This window comes from Oculina patagonica, chromosome 6 (genome assembly GCF_052425735.1).
Source record: "Oculina patagonica isolate OP01 chromosome 6, crgOcupat, whole genome shotgun sequence".
Lineage (NCBI taxonomy): Eukaryota > Metazoa > Cnidaria > Anthozoa > Scleractinia > Oculinidae > Oculina > Oculina patagonica.
Window position 1 is genome coordinate 21,295,213 of NC_135763.1, and position 22,662 is coordinate 21,317,874.

Consider the following 22,662-nt stretch of genomic DNA (forward strand, 5'->3'; position numbering starts at 1 on the left):
ATTATTTGCTAACTTGAAGACATTGGACCCTAGTCAAATAATGACAGAATTCGAAGAGTTTAAACCATTTTATTACAAATAGTAGCTTAATAGCGTGACGTACGGTGTTTAACCATTGTACTGTTTATTACTGCTGTTCCTGTTTAAAAGTTTCACTTTCTTTGCCTTTTGCTGCAGCTATCCCTTGTGTCCGACTCTTTCAAATGAGTTTAGTTACAAAGGAAACTTTATAGAAAACGTTCTGTTGCTGTTGAAATGCGTTTTATTTCTTGTATATAGTAAAGTTGCAATATTTTAAAATAATTCCACTGTTGAATTTATTAAAGTTTAGTTCGTGTGTATGGCTAGATGGTAAGGTTTTCGTAAAAACAATAAATTTTAGTCAGAGAGTTCACAGTTTGCATTTGTTACAGTTAGTACAATTAAACAACGTTTTGTTGCCGATAAAACATGTATCCGTGACTTTTTCGGCGACCCCGCTTATAAGGACACCCCGTTAATACGGAAAACTTGGCTTGTCCCCTTGGTGTCGTATTAACGGGGTTCCACTGTACTTTCTAAAATTTATATTAGATACTGATAGTGCATTTTAATTCGAGACTTTTTCATTATACAGTTAATTCACTATGATGTTTTAATAGTTACTAAAAAGCCCTCAGGGGTTACTGCCTTGTGCTTTCTTTCACAGTAGAAGGCGAGGATGTTACATGTCATGAAGTGGAAGAGAGTGAAGATCAGGAGGAAGCCGAACTTCAGATAACTGCTGCTGTTATGGACTTGACAGGCGACAGTGATATTGAGGAGCCTCATGATGAGGACTACAGCAGTTATGAGCTGGATGACAGTGATGCAGTACTTGGTTAGTATTGAACACACCTGTACTCCCTGGGGAAGTCGCTAGGGTACCTCCTGATTGGAGAGCCTCCAGCATATAGTTTGTTGTCCCCAACGACTGGCCAAAACTCATTTATACTGCATTTAGATAGAGAGAGAGGGACTCAAGATGCCTATGGCATCCCAGCTAATTACAGTGTCTTAGTTATTAAGATATCTACAGCACAGTTCATATTTATTCAAAGCTTTAGAATTTCCTGCAAATTGTCAAAGAAATTACATATGGTAATGAAGCTCCTGTTCACTCCAACAATTCTCATTTAACGGAATTTATTTTGTCCTTTAGACCCAGAAAGCGATGATGAAAGCGCAGGCGATTCGTCGGTTATACTTCAGCCACAGATAACATCCGTTACAGTTCATCAAACGACAGACACTTCGGCACAGTAAGTGTACCTATGGACCTAACAAAGTGGCTATACAGCTAATAAAAATGCAGACACTTCGAGTCAAGTTTTCAATAAGTAAAGCACTTCTTACATTCTTACTTTACTAGCAGAGCTGACGTGTATCCTGTGTGTAATATACCGTAAAGTTCCGTGTATAAGCCGCACCTTTTCCCTCTAAATTCAAGTCAAAAATCGGGGGTGCGGCTTATCTACGGAAACATCTCTGGTTGGAGTTCTCAAAGGCCTAATTAATATTCATAAAAACTTCTCAAGACGTAATTGAATAAATATATAACAACCTGAAAACTTTGTTGTTGTTCACTACCTTTTAGTTCCTCTGCAAAGCTGTTTGCAGTGAAGCCTGCCAGTGACTTCGAATCATGTCTTTCCGCCGCGTGCGAGAAGGCACCAAGATAAACGCAAATACTCACAAGGCAAATGGCCGACCGCTTCGGTTTTTTATTGACCTTCACAGTTAATACATCTGCTGGATTAACAAAGTCTTATTCTGCATGAAGTTTTTATCCTGTTGCGGGTAGCAGTTTCTAAGAATCTTGAAATAAAACGTGGTTTCTTCCGAAGAAAATGCCGCCATGTTTGTTTTTAATGCCCAGACTCCTCTCTACAATTCAGAGCTTGGCTACTAAGCATTCGTCATTCGCGAACGATTCCAACGAATTACAAGTGTTTCAGGAGTCAGTTTAGAAGTGATAATCTCGAAAAAATGATATCAAGAGAGCATCCAAGTTTAAGATATTGTGAACTCAAACTAAAAAGGAGGTATGACAAGTGAAATTTAGCTTTCGTAAGACTTAATTTATATTAAACATTGCAACAACCGCCGTGTCAGTGTTTCGAAACCGTGCTTGTTTGCCCTTGTTTGTTTACCAATACAACTTCACTTGAACTTCAAACTTTATGGTCTGTATATTTTTTTTTTCCAAAATTTGAGCTTCCAAATCGGGGGTGCGGCTTATACACGGAACTTTACGGTACTTTTATTTGTCTTTCTTTAGATTGAGTCCTGTCGGTGAACCTCAATCATCCACAGAAAAGGTAATAAACTCAACACATTGGGTCGTAACAGTTCACAGTAGTTCGCTTTTGTTGGTTGCCAAGATGCACATCATTAGCGGGTCTGTCGTGAGAGTATTTAGTTTGGCCAAAGACATCTTTCTCGTCTTACATGTGCGTTACTAACTCATATAAGGTGTTTTAAAACTCTATGTACCTTGGCCACCGCGCCTCCTACTTTATTCTAATGTAAATGGCGTAATTGTCTGTTGGATATAGTCCACGTTTTTTCGAGAAAGTTGGTTCCACAGAAATGTAAAAGTATACGTTACAATGCCGAAAGGTATTATGGGTTATCGTCGAGTGATCGAAGCTCGCGGTGTTTTGAGCGCGAAAAAAGAACCATGAATACACACGGCTACATCAAAAGTGAGTAGGATAAGAGGGAAACATTTAAAATTAATAAATACTTTATCAATACTTTGTGGTTTGTAGGTTATACTTATTTTACCAATAGAGTCTGGAGCTTGCAGGCGTAATGTTATTATTGTTGTTTGTTTGTTTTTTCAGACGCCCAGTCCTGCACATACAAAAGAACTTCCTCGCACCGTACTGGAACCAGTGCTCGATAACAGTGCTATATCACCCCCCACTAGCCCCAGTAGGAGTCCCCACACACAGCCTTCGTCACCACAAGCACCTGCATTAGAATTCTCCGAAAAACAATCCCCAGATGCTGTACAAGAAAGAACTCCAGAGAAGGTGTCGCATCGCACACCACTGGAAACAAACGAGCTATCATACGCGTTCTCCCCGCCAGCAGTCCTTCAAACACCGGAGAAAGAAGGAGAATCGTCAACACAGGAGCTGAGCACACCGTCACTACAGTATATCTTCTCACCACCCCTGACGCGCTCTATGGCGAGACGCAGGTCTTCTGGAATAACCCCAACTGACTTTTATGAAAGGTAAGTTTCTTGTTTTCTTCAAATAATTCGTTGATTTGACAACTGACAGGAATAACATTTAACTGAAAACCAAATTTGAGTAACAGACGTCTTATGTGTAAGAGCTACTAAGAATTTCAATAAATAGAAAATTGTTAGAGAACAGTTGGGTTTATAAGTGGGGGGGAAGGGGGTGGGGACCAGGATTTAACGCTCATGATATTTAAGACGGAATCCACTAGGAAGTCGAGTAATATTTATTAAAGTTGGACAAAAATCAATTTCCAGAATAATTTAAATCCTATTGCGTTATTTCCTACCCTTAATAAAAGGTAAAGATGCAAGTAATTATCCATGATAACACCAACAACAATTTCTTATCAGAGTCTGAGAAAATGAATTTCAAAGTTCACAAGGTATAGGGAAAATCTCACGTGTAGCCATTTTGTAAATTCGTCTTAAGCGATTCAGTGGAATTCAGCGCAACTTCAAAATGTGTTTTCGATGTGTGGTGTTGTTAGAAAAGATTTCTTTTGATAAGATATTTGAAGCAGTAAAAAAAAGTTTGCAATAAGGTGGAAATAATCTGGTACAACAATTTCTTATCTGAGTCGAGAAAATGATATTTAAAGTTCACAAGCTATGGGCAAAAGCTTACATCTTTTAAGCGATTCAGTGGAATTCAGCGGAACTTCAAAATGTGTTTTCGATGTGTGGTGTTGTTAGAAAAGATTTCTTTCGATAAGATATTTGAAGCAGTAACACAAAAGCTTCCAATCAGGTGTAAATAGTTTTGGTACATAATTTTGTCCAATAACTACTCGAAGTCCTGGCGGATTTCCTCTTAATACAAATCGAATTAAGCAACAAAATAGAGATGGACTTGTGCCAAGCTTATTTGTTTTTATTGACAGCCTTGAAGTATATAGGTGGTTACTAATCATTTTTTCTCTTACTCGCAGCAGCGAAGAGGCGAGGAAATTTACTCCGCACCAGTCTCCCTCCAACAGCCCAATATCGTTTGTCTCTCCAGTACCCCACCCAGCCTCGTCACCGCGCAGCTCACGAAAAAAAGTCGTACGTTTGCCCATGCATTCCATGACCTTACGAGCGAGAAAGTGTCCGGCACGACCAACACGTGCTGCTAAATTACCTCACACTAAATTGATGTAATGCAAGCGTAAACAGCGTGTCTGGTTAACAGAAGTCCGACTGATAGAAGCACTGTAACTATCGGCTATTATTGAAGCAGACGGAAGCATTCATTGCCGAACATCGTTTTCTGTGAAGCTTCTTCATGCATAAATTTTTAACCACCAAGTTTTTGTAGTTGTCCAGTTTTCGTCGTTTAGTCACAGTCAAATGGTAACAAATTATAGAAAAGTTTCTATCACTAGCGACGTGTTGCAACTGTCTACGTGGTTAAAATTTTATACTGAGGATTTAACGCGTATGTAAAGCGCGGTAGCAGGTGACAACGATAACTGCTGCCCTGCAGTGATTTGTTAAAACGAAATAGCATTGTAATCTTTATCATCGTAAAGAAACGTATTAAAAACCTCAATGAAAGCAGACTTCTGGTAAATACTGAGGTTATTGTTTGTATGCCTTCTGCAGTGTTAAAATAACTTAAATCAGCTAGCGACACGAGTTGGTGTTTCCTTCCTTTGCAGCAACCTCTTTCCAAGAATCCCCTGTCTATTCTCTGCAACGTATATGATAGGGATCTGGGAACGAGGTTGGTCGCTTGGCGAGGACTAACTCTAATACTGCTTTATTGAAACGCTTCTAATAAACTATTGGTTCTGTTTCTTTTTCAAGCCACTCTAAAGCCTTTGTCTTTCCTTGCTTTTGGAGCTCTGCCCCGATCACATCTCTTGTCTTTTTATGATATTGATTGAGCCAGTCGACCTGAGACAAAACAAAGAAATAACTTGAACCGTGCACATCATGTTGACATTACCTAGCACAGACAGAAATTCTCTTAGAATTGGTCGTTGATTCGACTCTCGGGTCAAAATTGCTTGTGATTTAGGGTCAGAGATTTTAGTAACGGGAATAAGAATAAATTGAAACAGGAATAACGTAAAAAGAAATCGCCGTAATAAGAGCCACCGTAATCATAGGGGAGAGGTTTTGAATAAATTGAAGAGTAGTTTGATGTCTGCTTAAAACGATTTAGGGGAGTATGGCCAAACAATTTAGAAGTAACTAAAGGCTCAGGAACAATAAGTAAGGTAACGATATTATAAATAGTATGCTTTCGATGTAACCAGGGTAGCAGACGGACGCTTGATACGTAAGCGTTTTGTTACTATTACCTGCGACTTGCTCATCATTGATACGTCAATAAGCTTCCTTTGAAAAGGGATCTGTAGAGTCAAAGATAGCATTTTCGTTTAAGTACTAATTGAAGGGCTCGGTGCAAAAAGGGCGGTAGTGATTTTCTCTTGAAATGAACATTATCGAAACAGCTCCAAATTTCGCATGCAGATTTGTTTACGTGTGCTTAACACTGTCCTGTGTTTCATTTCGTTGTTCTTTCCTTCGTTTTCGAAAAATAACGTATGCAAAAAGAAAAAGATTTTGTAACTTACATTGTCCACAGTAATCCAGCACTAGACATTTTTCCACGCCTCGCGTGTGAAAATCTTGCCCCGAGACACTTTATTACAGTCGTCCGGGATGTAAAAACAGCTTTTCAGAAACCAACTTTGCTGACCGCCATGTTTTCTCATATTTAATTTGCTCCCAGGCGGTGGCAGCGAGGGACTGGGACTCGCTATTCTATTGTGACGTCTTAAGTCACATGTTAGTGGCTCAAGAACAGAGAACAAAAATGGCACCTTTCTTGGGGAAATAAACTACTGGTTCGTTCGAGTGCGTCCGCTTGGCGGTTGAAGGACATCATTAAGTCTGAAAACCCGTAAGTCCCACAGCATTTCTCGAAGAAATGAGAGATGTTCGGCCTTTGTTTTGTACAATAGCGCTCTTTAGCGCTCGAGAGAGAAAGTTGTTTGACAAAGGCCGGCGGAGCCAAGTGGTAAATAAAGTCTAAAAAACAGATCTCTTGTCGGGAACTATGTCAGCGTGAGTTTTGCAGTGTCCCCTTGGGTGCTGCCGCGACAAAGTTGCCGAGAAGTGACCTGGGTTTAGACTTTAAAAAATTCTTTATATGTTCCCCAGGGGACGTTCCCTCGCAAAATTATTTTCTGTGTCTCTCATTAAATATTCATCAATCAATAAATCAATCAATCGATTCGTGCCTTAGTTTATCTTGTTTTCGCGGGATTTTGTAGATGTGTGATGATGTAAGGAGTGGAGATAGAAGTGAGAGCAAGCCGGCGGCACTCAACTGAAAGCAAAACTAGTATAATGCGACAACACGAGCAAACGTATTCAATCAACAATCAGTCTTTATTTCACTTTCACCTCGGCAAATTACAGCTAACGGTAACAGAGTAAAATAGTCTTGCCCGAAACAACAAAAACTAGATAAGTGCAAACGGACTGCAGAAAAAGCTAGCTGCAAGCAAACTGGCGTGAAAGCTTACTGCATTAAAAGCGCGATCTATAAAAGGTTGAGGCTGACTCTGATCCTAAACTTAACTTGAAACGGCTTAACTCCCTAATCCCTTGGGGTAAGTGTTAAACTTGTTTTATTTGTGTGTGTGTGTGTGTGTGTGTGTGTGTTAGGGCTAGGCTTTTGCGTTAGGGCTAAGTCTGTAACCCTAATCTGAAACTCTAATCCCGACCCTACGGCCTTGGGGTTACCTTTTGCGTTAGGGCTAGGACTGTAACCCTAAAAATTTAGCTGACTTCATCGTCTTGAGAAACAAAAGGTTTGTAAAAGAAAAGTCAAAAGACGCCGCGCAAGCAAAAACCTTGTCTTTTTGCATGTGTTATTTTTCGAAAACGAAGGAAAGACCAGCGAAATGAAATGCAGGACAATGTTTAGCACACGTAAACAAACTCACATGCGAAATTTGGAGTCGTTTTGTCCATGTTCGTTTTCGGCCAAAATCACTACCGCCCTTTTTGCAGCGAGCCCTTCAATTGTAAATGTAAACAAAATGAGTGAGCGTTACAGGTAGTGATTATCAACGCGTTGTGTTTTCGTGGCGGGGTTAGTTTATTCCTTCGCTTACTTCTAGTTACTAGTCCAGTTCCTTAACTTCCGTGCGCCCTTCATAGGGGTTGAACCGGGAGGGAGGGAGGGAGGGAGGGGGGGGATAGAAACGAGGCCTGGGACCGAATAGCGATGTTCTCACAACTTGCAACGCGATCAATTCATGATCTAGTCAGCGGTTTTTGGACGATGATGCAGTAGGCCTTTTTTCGCGCGAAATGGAAGCTATAGCAACCACGACTACGATGCCGTGGATTCAGTGATTGTAAAGGGGTCACTACCTTATTATAGGAAATTAACGCGAATTTTTGAAATTCGCGTTAAAGGTCAAATGAACAGAAATTTCAAAATGCCATTTTAACAAACCAAACGCTAAAACTATCCATTATTGAGTAAAATTAAGAAAAAAAATTTGCTTTCCGAGCCTTAAAGCGTGAACAACAGCACAAAATACGAAGATTTCCGAAGGCTTCACGTTTTTTAATGACTGCGCACTGAAATGGAAAGAATGGAACGAGTTTTTGACGTCATAATTGGTGTTTTTGAAGACGACTGCAGACCGATTCCACAGACCGCACCAACGTCAACGACAACGTCTGGTGGAAAATGAATTTATATTTTCCCGGCCTGACCAATCGAAAATTGATGATCAGAAATCAATCAATCAATCGATATTAGTCGATGATGGTTAGTTAATTGATATCGATTGGCATCGGCCAATTACGGTGGCCCATATATGCAATGCACATATATATATTTTTCGGTGCACAAACATTTCTTTTAGAGCATTTGATTTACTTTTCAGTACGCAAATTTCTCATCTCACTGCATGACACACTTAGTGTACAAATTAAAATTTCTGAGTGCACGAAAAATATCACAGATTGCACAAATATAATTTGCCAGTACACAAACTACAATTTATCAGTGCACAAAAACCAGTTGCCAGTGCACAAATAGAAATTTCTCAGTGCACAAAAACGAGTTGCCAGTGCACAAAATAAGTTGTCAGTGCACAAATTACAATCTCTCATTGCACATGCAAGTTATCCTGGACTCCCTCTTCTCGCGCCTGGGTTCAACCTCTATAAAGTGCGTGCGGCAGAGAGAGTTCAGGGACTGGACTAGTTAGGTACGAGATGGCAGATAGCCAATGTGGCACGTAGTGTACTCAACTTAATTATCATCCAACAAGCGCAAGTTGAGTAATTGTTTTGCTTAGAAACAACCAAAAAATATCAATTTATCTTCAGTTGCTACTTTTGTTTTGAAAAAAAGAATACAGCTAATGCGAGGAAGGTTACCGACCTAATTATATGTAGATGTTATATGTAGATGAAGGTTCAGTTGTTGAAAAAAGCACAAAAGTGCACGCGTTAAGACCGAAAGGTGGTCTGGGTATTAACTTGCATTTTGCATATTGGCCTAAAGGGAATGTACAATTTCATATTCTACACGTGAAGTTTTTTCTATCAGGGGGTCATTTTCTGTAGCTTCACTTTTAGGGAGTGGTCATTATTTATGGGGAGGGGGGTTGGTGAATGAGAGGGGGACAAAAAAGTTTCCGCATCACTGATGGAGGGAGGGGTCAAAAAAGTTTGGTTGACAACCACCTGATGTCCATTTCCAATAATGCAAAGGGAGACTTCTCTGTAAATAATACTCTGGCTCAGGTATAAACACATTGACAAATGACTGGTCAAATTGCTACTATTAGCTTATCTATTCGAATGAGGTGTCCAAAAAAATCTTAGGGTATTTCTATTTATTTGATGAAACAGAAAATCATTTACATGATGTCCTTATGATGCTGAGCAGGCTTTTTATTTAAGTATTCAAGTAGCTCAAAGTGACCATTTGTTGGTCACTTGGTTATTGATCCTATGTTGATTGCAGGAGGGGGGGGGGGCTAAAAAGGTTTCTGATGTTGCCTTCTCTCATTCACCAACCCCCCTCCCCATAAATAATGACCACTCCCTTACTGTCACATGTCTGAGTTTTGAAAATTCTGGGGGCTAAAATTACCTTGTTTCTGGTATTCAGCACGTGCAGTTCCAGGTGTTTTTTTTTTTTTTTTTTTTTTCACGCTCTCTCTCTTTTCGCAACTGCGTTAGTTGCATTAATAGCTGCGATGATCGTCTTTACTTATAAATTGTTTTGTTAAAAAAAATGAAAATTACAATCTCTCTCTGCCACCAAATAAAAGAAAAAGGTTTTTGTCGACCATTCTTCTCGGGTTTATTTGTAATGCGTTGATAGGTATAATATATGGAAATTAGGCTTTGGTAGATTGTGCTAGAATAATTTTAAGCATAATTTAACAAAACGAGCATTATTTTAAGCTTTTATTTCAGTTTAGCACTGCTAGCATGATCCGAGCTTTTATGCGCTGAAAGCAAAAAAAAACATCATAGTTCTAGAATAATTCAGTTTGATTTTAATTTTGTATTGTTTATGGAAAATATTGAGGTCTGTGCTCATGGTCATATATGGTCCGGCAGACTCCAGGTCACCCTGTGCATATCTGAGAGGTTTAAGGCAATACAAAATAAGCTGACAGCAGTGTAAAATAGTATCGCGAACCTCTCATAATTTTAGAGACGTCGATATTTTGTGTTGTTATATAGCTAGAAATTTTTTTCCCCAACAGCGCGCGCTTTTATATAATAATAATAATAATAATAATAATAATAATAATAATAATAATAATAATAATAATAATAATATTTAATACTTATATTGCGCTTTTTCTATAAAAATATTCAAAAGCGCATTAGCCAATTCGGGGGTCACATCACATTTTCAAAAGCGCATTGGCCAATTCGGGGGTCACATCACATTTTACAATAAAATTTTTCCGCCAAAAGTCTCTGAGCGGGCAGCATTGCAAAATCTATGACGTCAGAGGATATCATTGCAATGTTGACCGACGAGCGCCATTTTTGCAAGTCTTCGTCGTGCTATATAAGAAAACTCTTAATGACTGATTTCTCTGGAAACCAGTTAATTTTGTTTCCCGAGAAGCTTAATGCTTCCCGAGGCAAAGCCACGGAAACAGTCATGACCAGTCATTAAGTGTATATTATTGCCGTCTTACTTTCTAGGCCTGATTGGTTTTAAATTTCAAGTTGATGTCGCCGCACTTAATCAAGGTGCTCACCTGCGCATCAAATTTAAAACTTGTATGAGGTAAATCGGCGGTAATCTTTTTTTATTATATAAACTGCAGTGGTTTAGCGAGTGGTAGCAAATCGAGAAAAATAGTATCACACATGTGTGGATAAAATGTAATTTGTGATGATCTTAAATTAGCATAAATTACTATTTTGCCGGCACGGATCAGAGGGCTGGGTACGGGTTTGAGGTGTGCAGTGTTTTTTTGTGTTGTTATTCTATATGGTTGGCTTGGCTGGCCAACGCACCCAATTTAATCAATGTCTTGTGTGTCCCGATGTGTAGTGGAGGCAAAATAATGATATCCACACATGTGATATCATTTTTGACCAATCAGCTCGCAGAGTTTGCCATGTTTCAATGCTCAATGAGCCAAAGTTAATCGATATTAAGTCGAAACATCTTCGGATCTTCCTCGGCAATCTTCGGTAATCATTGGAAAACTTCGGAAATTTTCGGAAAATGTTCGGAATCGTTCGTACAACCTTCGGACAAATGGTCGGAAATATTCGGAAAATCGTCAAAAACATCGTAATTAGTAGGTTTATATAATAAACAGAATAATACATGGTTGCTTGGAGATATGAAATTTATCTTCTCGTGTTCAAATCCGATATCTCTATGTGAAGCATAGTTAGGATCTGATGGAATTGAAATAAATACAGTAGTTATGAATTTACATACCAAGAATGCAAAGTTAAAAATACATTTTCTTCTAGTAAATAATAAAGATGGTAAATTATTATTTTTTTTTTTTTATCTGGGAGGCCATGGGTTCGATTCCCGTCGGGGACTCAGAATTTTTCTTTGTCCCATGCTCGTGTCATGTAGAACATCTTATCTTTATTACATTTTCTTCGTAGATTTGCTCAAACGGGTCTTTGGTTATTTATCTTTAGATTTGCTCAAACGGGTCTTTGGTTAGGGATAACAAAGAGGTTGCTGAGATCTTCAATCATTACTATTCCCTTGTTCAGAACGTGTCTGACGTCCCAACTACAACAGTGGAGGATTTTCGTGACCACCCCAGCATCAGAGCTATAATGGCTAACTGCCCTGTGACCGATCAGTTTCACTTCAGTCATGTTAACTCCGCTGAGCTGGAGACCATTCTTAAGTCTCTTAACGTAAACAAGGCCACCGGCCATGATTCTGTCCCTGCAAGAGCCCTGCGTGACTGTGCCTCTGCATTAGCGCAACCTTTAGCTACTCTTATTAACTCCATCATTGACAGTGCTTGCGTTCCTACGGAATGGAAATTAGCTGAAATTTCGCCAATCTTCAAGAAAGACGACGAGTTTGATAAGTCCAAGTACAGGCCTGTGTCCATCCTAGTGCTACTCGATAAAGTATTTGAGAGATGTTTGAATAGACAGCTAGTTCAGCACTTCTCAGGTATCCTTTCAAAATTCCTTTCAGCTTACAGAAAGGGATACAGTTGTGAGTGCGTATTACTGCGACTTGTTGAAGACTGGAGACGGGCACTGGACAAGAAGTGCGTGGTGGGGACTGTAGTACTGTAGTAATGGATCTGAGTAAGGCATTCGATTCGATATTATCCCTCACGATCTACTATTAGCAAAGCTTGCAGCCTATGGAATTTCTCCTCACAGCTTAAACGTACTGAGGAGCTACTTACACGATCGCAGGCAGCGTGTCCGGATTGGAAATGTTACATCGGATGTGTCAGTAATATCAAGGGGAGTTCCACAGGGGTCCGTTTTAGGGCCCCTACTATTTAACATTTTTCTTAATGACTTTTTCTACTTCATCGAGGAGGCAGAACTATCGAATTACGCCGACGATAACCAGATCTACTACTCTGATGTTGACCCAGCTAAGGTCGAATACGTCCTTAACAAAGAACTTGCCGTAGCCTGTAAGTGGTTCAGAGATAACAAGATGACTCTCAACCCTGAGAAGTGCAAGGCGCTTGTTCTCTCTAGCAACAATCGTGCTCACATATCTTTATATGCAGACGGAGAAATTATTCCTCGTGTGTATGAGGTTGAGCTGTTAGGAGTCGTTATAGACGACGCGTTAAACTTTAGCACGCACGTTTCTAAAATTATTAAGAAAGCAGGAAAACAACTTGACGTTATTTGTAGATTACGAAATGTTTTGTCTTCCTCTTCCAAGCTATGCCTGTATAATTCCTTTGTGATGTCTTATTTTACTTATTGCTCTTCGATATGGCATAATTGTCTAAAATCAGACAGCGATAAACTAGAGAAACTTCACGAAAGAGCCCTACGTTACATCTATAAGGGCAGGTCTTCTAGCTCCGCTTCTCTGTGCAGCCGCATAGGCTACACATTAAGTGAACGTCGCATTCAAGATACACTTATTATAATATTCAAATGCCTTAACAACTTAGCACCTGTGTATCTTAAGGACCTCTTCTGTGTCAGGGACAATATCAAGAACTTGAGAGGCATTAATAAGATTGTCTTACCTAAGGTCAATACGACCAAGTATGGACTGAAGTCTGTAAGATACTGGGCGGCGAACGCCTGGAATCAACTGCCAGACCGAGTAAGAACAATTGCTACACTACAGGCCTTTCGTAATGCTGTGCGCAGCTAGATAGTCCCTTTTTAATTTTAATTTAATTTAATACTTATTTATTAATGAATTTTTCGTTCTGTATATATTTTTACATTTGTAATTTATTTTCTCGGCATATTAGCATATGTTTTGCTAGGGGCCTAGCCAGCCCCCGTCAGCTCCGAGGGTAAATAAATTTTATTGATTGATTGATTGATTGAATTGCACAACAGTAATATCTTATGATACAAAGATTGCGTGACTTCTGATAAACGGCATACGATACGCTGGAGCTAGGTTTTAAGCTGCGAGAAAGGTCAAACGGTCTCTTGTTCACAGCGGCCCTGCAGTATATTATAAGAATTAGAAATTTCTGTCGACTGAATCTAATAGATCCCATCATATAAAATTAGTCTCGTTCTTTTATACATTGTAATGTGCCATTCTAACTGCACGGGAGTATTTTGCTCCTGTGTTTTACGCAGCGATTTCTTGTTAAGTTAAACTTGATTTCTGGAACAGACAACAGAATAAAAGATCATGTCAATGGGCTGCCTGCTCGAATTTAGAGGATAAGATCCTAATCAGCATTTGTAGGTATTCGTGATCCGTGCGTTTCTTTGGGAAGGATTGGCAAAAAGCTTATTTGTCCAGCCGTCGTCGCTTAAAAATTTAAGTAAACAAAAATGACTGTAAGTTGTTAACATTTTTTGACTATGCTTACTCAGCCAATTTCTTAATTTTAAAAGAGCTTCTTTAATACGACCACACTTGAATGGTCCAACGGTGTTTGCATTAACGGGGCTTCAAAGTAAGAGTTTGTAATGAAATGATTTCGCTGAAATGATTTTGGCTAGAACACACCTTAAGCAGAAATAAACACCAGCTATTATTTTCAAATCTTAGCTGCAAACATTGACTTGACGTTTCCCCATAGACTTATAAAATCACAAGTGGGAACTTATTCTGTCACAGAGGGGTTTTGCTTAACAGTCGCGGGCTCAGTCAGTATTTGCAGTGTATTTGCAAAGAACAGCGGATACTCCCTAATGGGAAAGTAGATAACGGCAATACTTACAAATGTAAGTGGCTCAAACTTGAGATAATCCAATCCATCAAAATGATACTATATAATAAAATGAAAAAAAAATGCACAACTAATTGACGCACGTGCAAATAGAGGGAAATAGAGAAAAAGAAGACAAGTTAAGGTCTGAAATAACGAAACGTTTTACGAGTCGAAAGAGAAGGCCATTCTCTAAAGAAAGACATCAAGTGCTGAGACAAAACCAACTGTTTTCTTCATTCAGTAATCGCGGATTCAGTACTAACCGTTGTGTTGGCAGATGTTACAAGCACAGCTGTTTCTAGTCGGATTCCAAATTTGCCGTCTTCGTAATATCCTGGCTCTAAGGAATAAAATTAGTGAATCACAATCACTGTGTTTACTTATTAACTTGGGGACACACCTAACAGACCTACCATCCGATTTGTGTGGCTACAAACTGTTCTGGCCCCTAAAAGTATTTCTGTTCATGTTACGAGTTTTTATTGACCGAATATAATGGGAGGGACCGCACGGAAAATTATTCAGCTCGAAATCATAGCAAACACAGTCGATAAGCAAACCAGCTTTATTGAGTTTGATATTGTTTTACACTGAGTTGTCAAGATGTTTGATGAATGTTCTGAATTACGCACTTTAAACGAATTCAGAAAGGAAATATTTGGAAAAAAACTTCCCTTTTGCCACTGTTGTGGTCAATCACCATCGCCGGAAATATGAGTGAACAAAACTGATTCCGTTCTTGGGCGGACAAAATCATAAACCCCGCACAAGGAATATTCATTTTATTGCGGCTTACCGTCTGACAGAATCATACCAGGCATCAGAATTTTCTCGTCTTCAATAGGAAATCCTGGAGATATACACTGTGGTCCTACAAACAAATTAAGACGGATTCTGCTGAAAGTTCGAGCAATGAGTGCAAAAATAAGTACAAAAAATTGGCTCATAGCACAGCAACATTTTGTATACTATTTGAAAGATCTTATTGGATAGTGACCCCGTAATTAAATTCTAAAGCATTCTCGAGAAAATTGAGGTCAAAGCTCGTAAAAATGTTCAAAGCGCGCGCCATTTTGTTTTGGACTGGCGTGAAACGTCCGTTTTAACTAAAATATAGATCATTTCAAAGCCATTTTTTTCTCGCGGGGCTTATGTTTTGGGGTGTCGGTAAAACGCCGACTCGGGGTCGGGGTCATTTTTTTTATTTTTTTTATTTTTTTTTTTTAATTCATCGATTCAGAAAAAAATACAAAGTTTATATTAGCGTGTGGGAAATTTCGAGTCGGACTAAGCATTTCCTTCACAAAATAGCCGGGAGTTTTGTTCCTTATAAGTTCAAAAGTATAAAAGAAGAAATTTGTGGTCTAACAGGCGACAGGTGAAATTCTCTATTAAACAGCTTGACGGATAGAATGTGCTGCCGACTTCTTTCTGAGCGCTATCTTCTCGCCAACATAGCATAAACTTTTCAGGTTTAAATCAAATTGTACATGCGTTTGTGTAGCAAGAGAAAATTAATTCAGGTTTCCATCTTAATATAACATAAAAACACAAAAGATCACTCAAAAGATGAAAGGTAAGTGAACTTTATTGATCTTGCTTACAGTAGATCAAAGTTTGGGATGAAAAGATGCGAAATTCAGTATTTTATGGAGCATTTTTTACGATCAGGTGACTCAAGCGGAGGTCAATCGTTACAAATTACATTGAATGTATGCGATCAAAAAGCACATACCGTGACGCTTACGTCACGCGGCCTCAAACCTAGAGACTTGTCTGCCTGTGGTTAAACCTGGGAGAATTTGCGCTTGGCGGAACCGTTCGTTGCCCGAAACCCACTGCGATTACGCAACTATTGAAAGAGTTTCCCGCTGGTTTAACTGTCGCGTAAACAAAAAGATCGGATAACTTATGACAAGCGCTGCGAAATAGATCGAACATTTTAATATTTACAAACGTCGAATTTGGTTCCTCTGCTTCCTGTGTTGCCTTCGTGCGTTTTAAACTGTTCGGGCAAGAGGAAGAACAATCGGTAACCTTTGGTAATTTCGGTAATTTCTTGACATTGTCTGTCTTTGCTATTCTTTGAACGCACGATTTTGGAGTTAAAATATTAAAAATATCTTTGTTTACTGCTATAAATTTCGCTGAAATCTCAGCCTCGTCATGGCGGAACATGCCTGACGAGGCTGAGATTTCAGCGAAATTTATAGCAGTAAACAAAGATATTTTTAATATTTTAACTCCAAAATCGTGCGTTCAAAGAATAGCAAAGACAGACAATGTCAAGAAATTACCGAAGTTTATCTAATTCTTTTATCGCTTCGACGAAAGAACTTTCTGAAGCATTTAGTAATTTCGTTTCGTTTTTAATTCGATTGTTCAATGTTCTCAGTTTCTCTTGCGTTTGTGTATTTTAATATGTTTTAGTTTGACGTTATCAAAAAACTGGATCACTGTAATCGTAATAATTAAATCCATTTGACCTTTTCGCTACGGCTCGAGTCATACAGTTGGTAAAGTATAGGGTAAATTTGTAACGTTTAGCAAGACTACAGCCCCGGGCCCCGGGACTACAGCACCGCCTGAAATCATATGCACATCGGCGGTGACGCTTTTTATAGATCGCCTTTCAGAAACACGTGCGTTGAGATAAGAAAGCTGATATGCTACTTATGATTTGGGCTAGTCACGTTTTTCGTAAGTGTTGACGCACTACTATTGAGTGACGTTTTCATCACCCACATTGGAAAGTAATCCCTCGAGAAATTAAAATATTCCCTTGAGAAATTAAAACAGTCCCTGGAGGGTATACAAGAATGTGGTTCGAGATAGCACAACTTGTCCACTATTCTCCTTTTCTTCTTACTTGTAAACAGGCAAAAAAGTCGAAAAAAGGGAGCCTAATTTTAAAGGCGACAAAAAGACTCCACTAATTCTAGATTATTGCTGTAAAACAAATTATGAAAAAGGCGGGGGCAGCTTTATAGTGAGAACTATTACTAGTGATTCACAGATTGATATCAAGACAACAAATGGAAGCGCGTGTAAAGAATAGCGCGAGCATACATGCAAGTCACAGTTCACATGAAGCAAAAGTTGATATTCAGTCCGTTCGACAAAACATTCCCTAGCTGGAAAATGATTCCCTTTACACGCTGCTTGTGTTTGATTTTTGTTCCATGGCATAAAACAACACCCTGCACCTGGACATAAGAAATACTGTGACCCGTTGAGTTGTAATTTTGGGCCAAATGAAACCTAGGAGTGTTGGGTATACTGACAACTAAACAGAACGAAAGCGCGAAAAAATGTATTATGAACCTGCTAAGTACATCTTGGTACGTCACGACGTTATCGTAGACGATGATAAAAAAACGTCTTTCTTATATTAGATGTATAAGAAGTCTGAGTACTCCCATATATGGGCTATATAGGTATGTGCCGCCCGATAAGGTATGGTTTTTGAGGTTCTCGGTCCTCAAATAGGGTGTCATTTTTCGGTTTGGGGTATCCATTTTCGCTTTCTTTATCCTTAAATAGGGTAAGGGCACACCCCTATCCGAAATTTATGGGAGTACCCCCCCGGGGGGTGGCCTGCAGAACAGGCAAAATAAACCGCCTGCTGTTCTGCAGGCTACGTCTGAGGCCACTAAGAACGACAAAATCGACAAAATAGCACTAACTCTATTCACAAACGCCACTCTCAGAATTGAACCATTTAGGTCTGGTTTTCGCTAGCGACGCAAGCACAAGCGCAAGGATAACAGCACGTATTTCTCCGTAAAAACGGCTTCGACTCAAGCAAAAGCACAAGCGCATTGCATTGTGATGCTTGTGCTTGCGGCAAGCACAAACACAAAGATCAAAATTTGCCCTTTTTGCGTGATCGTGATCGCGCTTGTGCTTGCGTCGCTAGTGAAAACCAGGCTTTAATAAACATTGTGTTCATCAGTTGGCAAATTCTACATTATGCATTAATTCAGTTTTGTTTGAGCAATTGTTTTCTTTGAACAAAGAACTGTATGCTTGATAAATGGTTTTTATCGTTTCAACGAAAAAAATCAGAACAGACTCTGGCCATGTTGCCCAGAGCTATCCTTGTCGCCAATCATATAGAAACTACAATAGCTCTGGGGTTGACAATGAGAATATCCAAGTGTCAGTGTCAGTAACAAACGGTACCTTCATGTATGTTCAAGAAGTGTCCTATTCCATGCCCTGTGCCGTGCCGATAGTCCAGACCTACTTTCCACAGGGGCTCTCGTGCAAACACGTCTAATGTCCTTCCTTAAACGAACATTATAAAATTACAATACCTAACATTTACAAATTAATTACACTATCAATGGATAAACATTGAAATGAGGCAAAGGTATACAAGATTCGCTCCTTTTTTTAGTTGGACTCACTCAACACACGAATATCCTCAGGAGTGTAGCTATAAACAACATGGTATATAATGGTTTTGATGTACCAGTACCGATTGCACAAAATAAATATATAGGATTTGGTCCCAGCAACTTTTCACGGGCTATTAATGAAAGAAAGTAAGAGCGTAACCGAGAGGGAAGCTTTCCTCACCGTAAGTATCATTAGGAAACACTGCACTGGCAATGTCAATATGTCCCTTTAAAACTCTCGTGTAACAATCCTGTGAGACAAAATATAGCGACCGCGATTAATGACTATAAATACCTTTCAAATTGTCGTTACTTACTTACGCTAGAAACATGGAATATACAATAAAAGCCAATTTTTTTAAGGGGCTATGTCACGCAATTTTGGGCAATTTCGGCACTGACCAACTGGTCATAAAATTAACTGAAATATCACAAAAACGGCTTAAAACTGTAGACGAAAAGAAACAAACATAGGCCAAACATTGGATGGGCAAAGTCCGAGAAGATTAAAACGGATTGCGTTCGTGTAAACTTGAAAAACGCCTTCCCGACTTTTTCAAGTTTATCTCAGTTTGTAAGAAATTTCCATTTACAATGCTCAAAAATTATCCTTATTTGTTATGTGGCCGTGACTTGCGAATAAAAGACTTTTTCTCTGCCAACTTGAAATTAAGTGTCTGTTTTCAGGAAAGGGCACTTTTCTGGGCCATAATGCATGACAGGTTTGGCGATTTTATCCCGAAAGCCTGCTGTGATTCTAGTCTTGTCCTTTGAAAACACTGGACAGCGAAGTAAACCTGTTCACGGAAGACGAAGCTGCAGTAACTAACCTTCTGGTGTTTGGTTGGGACTCCAAAATGAACAGTGCGTGTTGTGTCAGTTGTCCCATCTCTAAGCCGAGAACCAAGACAAAAGTAAATGACCATAACGTAAACGGAAATCAAGGCTCATTCACATCATTTACAGTGACTTGACATTTAACCCATGCTAGGCCTCCGAGCACTGGTGAAATGGACTACAGACAGAAAACCAGTGCAATGTAAGTGGTGTATATGTTAAAATATCTTTGGCTTAAACCTCCATACAAAGCAAACCTTACAAGTATTGTCCTCCGGAATCCAACAAATAAATGCTGCTGTCGTTGATATTAGCGTCTGTATATTGATTCGCTCTGCCAGGGATCGAAAACAGAAAGGATAGTCTTAGGGTTACTTAAGGACGGTGCCTACCAATAACGAGGTTTTTTTGCCCGGCCGATGATTATGCAAGAAATGTAGATGTTATCAAGGGCTACTAAAATCCAAAATGAAAATTGGGGGTAGCCACGCAAATTTTCGAGATAATTAAGTTTGAAAACTGGAAAAAATGCTGACGTGGCATTTTAAAAAAACGTAAAATAAAATAAAATTTTCTTGCAAATTCCATTTGAAATTAGTTTTTCATGCACAAAATCAACATTAAATATAACAATCTCTAAAACAACTTACAAATAATGTATTTGAAACTGCGTGATCCACGATTTTATTAACAAAATAATTGTGTTTGAGCAATTTTTGACTCTAACAGCTCTCACTTGCACGGCCAGAAAATTGGCCTAACTTTTTTTTTCACTTAATCACAAATTAAACAAGCGCTCTATAGACTTTCCGCTTCCATTTTATAAAATAAAAAGTAGGGGTCACCACGCGTTTTTAAAAGTTATACGAGTTCTTTTCAAGCTTTATCAAAATCGTTTTTGGGGTCTGTTACATTTTTCCTTTCCCCTCCCTAGCGAGTAAAATATTTGCATCTCGCGCGCGCACGCCATATATAGTTAGCAGTTTGCGAGTTACATTTAAGCGCTTAGCGACTTGTTTTTGACTGTTAAGGACGGTGCCTCCTATTGTTACTACGCACTTGTTCTGCGCATCACGCAATGCATCGAACACACTGGACGCGCACGCTTTTGACTAATTTGCTCGCTCAAAATGACGAATTCAACTACGCGACCAAGCGCGTGACTAAAAATCAAGAAAGATTTCTGCTGCGACGAAATCCAGTTTATGGACATATACTAAGCCAGGTACAGCGGAAATGCAACATTTTAGTTCCCATTGACCTCTAAAAATGGTCACATTAACAGTCAAAAACAAGTCGCTAAGCGCTTAAATGTAACTCGCAAACTGCTAACTATATATGGCGTGCGCGCGCGAGATGCAAATATTTTACTCGCTAGGGAGGGAAAAGGAAAAATGTAACAGACCCCAAAAACGATTTTGATAAAGCTTGAAAAGAACTCGTATAACTTTTAAAAACGCGTGGTGACCCCTACTTTTTATTTTATAAAATGGAAGCGGAAAGTCTATAGAGCGCTTGTTTAATTTGTGATTAAGTGAAAAAAAAAGTTAGGCCAATTTTCTGGCCGTGCAAGTGAGAGCTGTTAGAGTCAAAAATTGCTCAAACACAATTATTTTGTTAATAAAATCGTGGATCACGCAGTTTCAAATACATTATTTGTAAGTTGTTTTAGAGATTGTTATATTTAATGTTGATTTTGTGCATGAAAAACTAATTTCAAATGGAATTTGCAAGAAAATTTTATTTTATTTTACGTTTTTTTAAAATGCCACGTCAGCATTTTTTCCAGTTTTCAAACTTAATTATCTCGAAAATTTGCGTGGCTACCCCCAATTTTCTTTTTGGATTTTAGTAGCCCTTGATAACATCTACATTTCTTGCATAATCATCGGCCGGGCAAAAAAACCTCGTTATTAGTAGGCACCGTCCTTAATGTGACCATTTTTAGAGGTCAATGGGAACTAAAATGTTGCATTTCCGCTGTACCTGGCTTAGTATATGTCCATAAACTGGATTTCGTCGCAGCAGAAATCTTTCTTGATTTTTAGTCACGCGCTTGGTCGCGTAGTTGAATTCGTCATTTTGAGCGAGCAAATTAGTCAAAAGCGCGCGCGTCCAGTGTGTTCGATGCATTGCGTGATGCGCAGAACAAGTGCGTAGTAACAATAGGAGGCACCGTCCTTAATAGTTTATGATACGATCGTATTCCTGTACTAACAGTGTTGAGGGAGTGTTGTGTCGGTATAGCCAGGTTGGCATTATTGCGTGAGCTCGTACACGGCATCTGAAAAGGATGTGGAGAGTAAATCAGGTAGCGTGGCGCATGAGCTTCACTTGCGAATATATCACTGCTTTGAGTCTCCGCTCGATTGTGGTGATAAAAGAAACGGCCTAAAAGAAAAACTAACAGAACAATTTGATTCCCACTAATCCACAGCGTATATAAAACATGCTTTGCCACACTATGCGCTGTTGTGATATGCTGTATGAGCTAGTGTAGGATTTGCTATTATTATACATTGGTGTCACCAGCTTGATTTTGATTGGCTATAAGCACGCAGCTAATTCTTGCTTGCTGTTTCTCTTACGTCATACCTACAGACATTAGATTTTACTTATGTAGAAGTGACGTCATACCTACAGACAATAATTTTATGCATGCAGAAGTGACGAAAGGTTGTAAGCTTATAAAAGTATATTTTGTGCGCGCTCTTGTCTTTACAAGTGCAGCTCAGGAATGTGCATAATAAAACAATTATTGGATTCGGTTTTCGCATGATAACGATAATTATCAAGGCCTCAGTTTCTGTTATCCGCCTCAGCCTTCGGCTTCGGCAGATAATAGAAACTTTGGCCTTGATAATTATCGCTATCATGCTCAACCTCATCCAATAATTGTTAATTGTTTTGGGGGCTAGTGGCATTGTTCCTATTGTTTCGTCTATTGTCCTCTTGAAGGGATGTGAGCCATATGAGAGCTGCTACTCGACCCCTATGCTTTACATTGCTTTGTTTGCTGTGACGTGTTGTGCTGCAATGTATTATGCTCAGACCCTATACAACCCTTTGCATCCCTCTCCTCTTCCAAGTGACCTTACTTGTAATGGATGATGGCACTGTTTGGTCCAAATCCGGAAATTGTGGCAAAGCTCGGACTTATAAAGTTCTCCTGCAGCCTTAAACAGAAATATTATGTGTTAGAAAAGTCTTTCTTTTCACTCATTGCACATTAAACACTGAGAAATTCATTAAAAGAAAA

General features: G+C 39.1%; 2 protein-coding genes across 4 annotated transcripts in view; one reads left to right on the forward strand and one right to left on the reverse strand.

Moving 5' to 3' along the window:
* Positions 1-4,818, forward strand: part of LOC144658784 (protein ELYS-like) — a 123,224-nt gene extending 118,406 nt beyond the window's left edge. For 2 of the 3 annotated variants that reach the window (XM_078519249.1, XM_078519251.1), the window contains exons 42-46: positions 689-859; positions 1,181-1,280; positions 2,300-2,339; positions 2,868-3,265; positions 4,207-4,818. In XM_078519249.1, the coding sequence (XP_078375375.1) occupies positions 689-859; positions 1,181-1,280; positions 2,300-2,339; positions 2,868-3,265; positions 4,207-4,417 (920 nt within the window). In that variant the 3' untranslated portion in view covers positions 4,418-4,818. The remainder of the gene's footprint in view (positions 1-688; positions 860-1,180; positions 1,281-2,299; positions 2,340-2,867; positions 3,266-4,206) is intronic. The other variant, XM_078519250.1, reaches the window with a different exon arrangement.
* Positions 4,117-22,662, reverse strand: part of LOC144658791 (xaa-Pro aminopeptidase 1-like) — a 43,917-nt gene continuing 25,371 nt past the window's right edge. Inside the window, exons 17-26 of the mRNA XM_078519271.1 lie at positions 22,502-22,579; positions 19,666-19,737; positions 19,397-19,457; positions 18,748-18,817; positions 18,349-18,453; positions 14,960-15,034; positions 14,427-14,503; positions 14,173-14,220; positions 5,566-5,616; positions 4,117-5,155 (exon numbers count right to left, since the gene is read on the reverse strand). Coding sequence (XP_078375397.1) covers positions 5,033-5,155; positions 5,566-5,616; positions 14,173-14,220; positions 14,427-14,503; positions 14,960-15,034; positions 18,349-18,453; positions 18,748-18,817; positions 19,397-19,457; positions 19,666-19,737; positions 22,502-22,579 — 760 coding nt within the window. The 3' untranslated portion in view covers positions 4,117-5,032. The remainder of the gene's footprint in view (positions 5,156-5,565; positions 5,617-14,172; positions 14,221-14,426; positions 14,504-14,959; positions 15,035-18,348; positions 18,454-18,747; positions 18,818-19,396; positions 19,458-19,665; positions 19,738-22,501; positions 22,580-22,662) is intronic.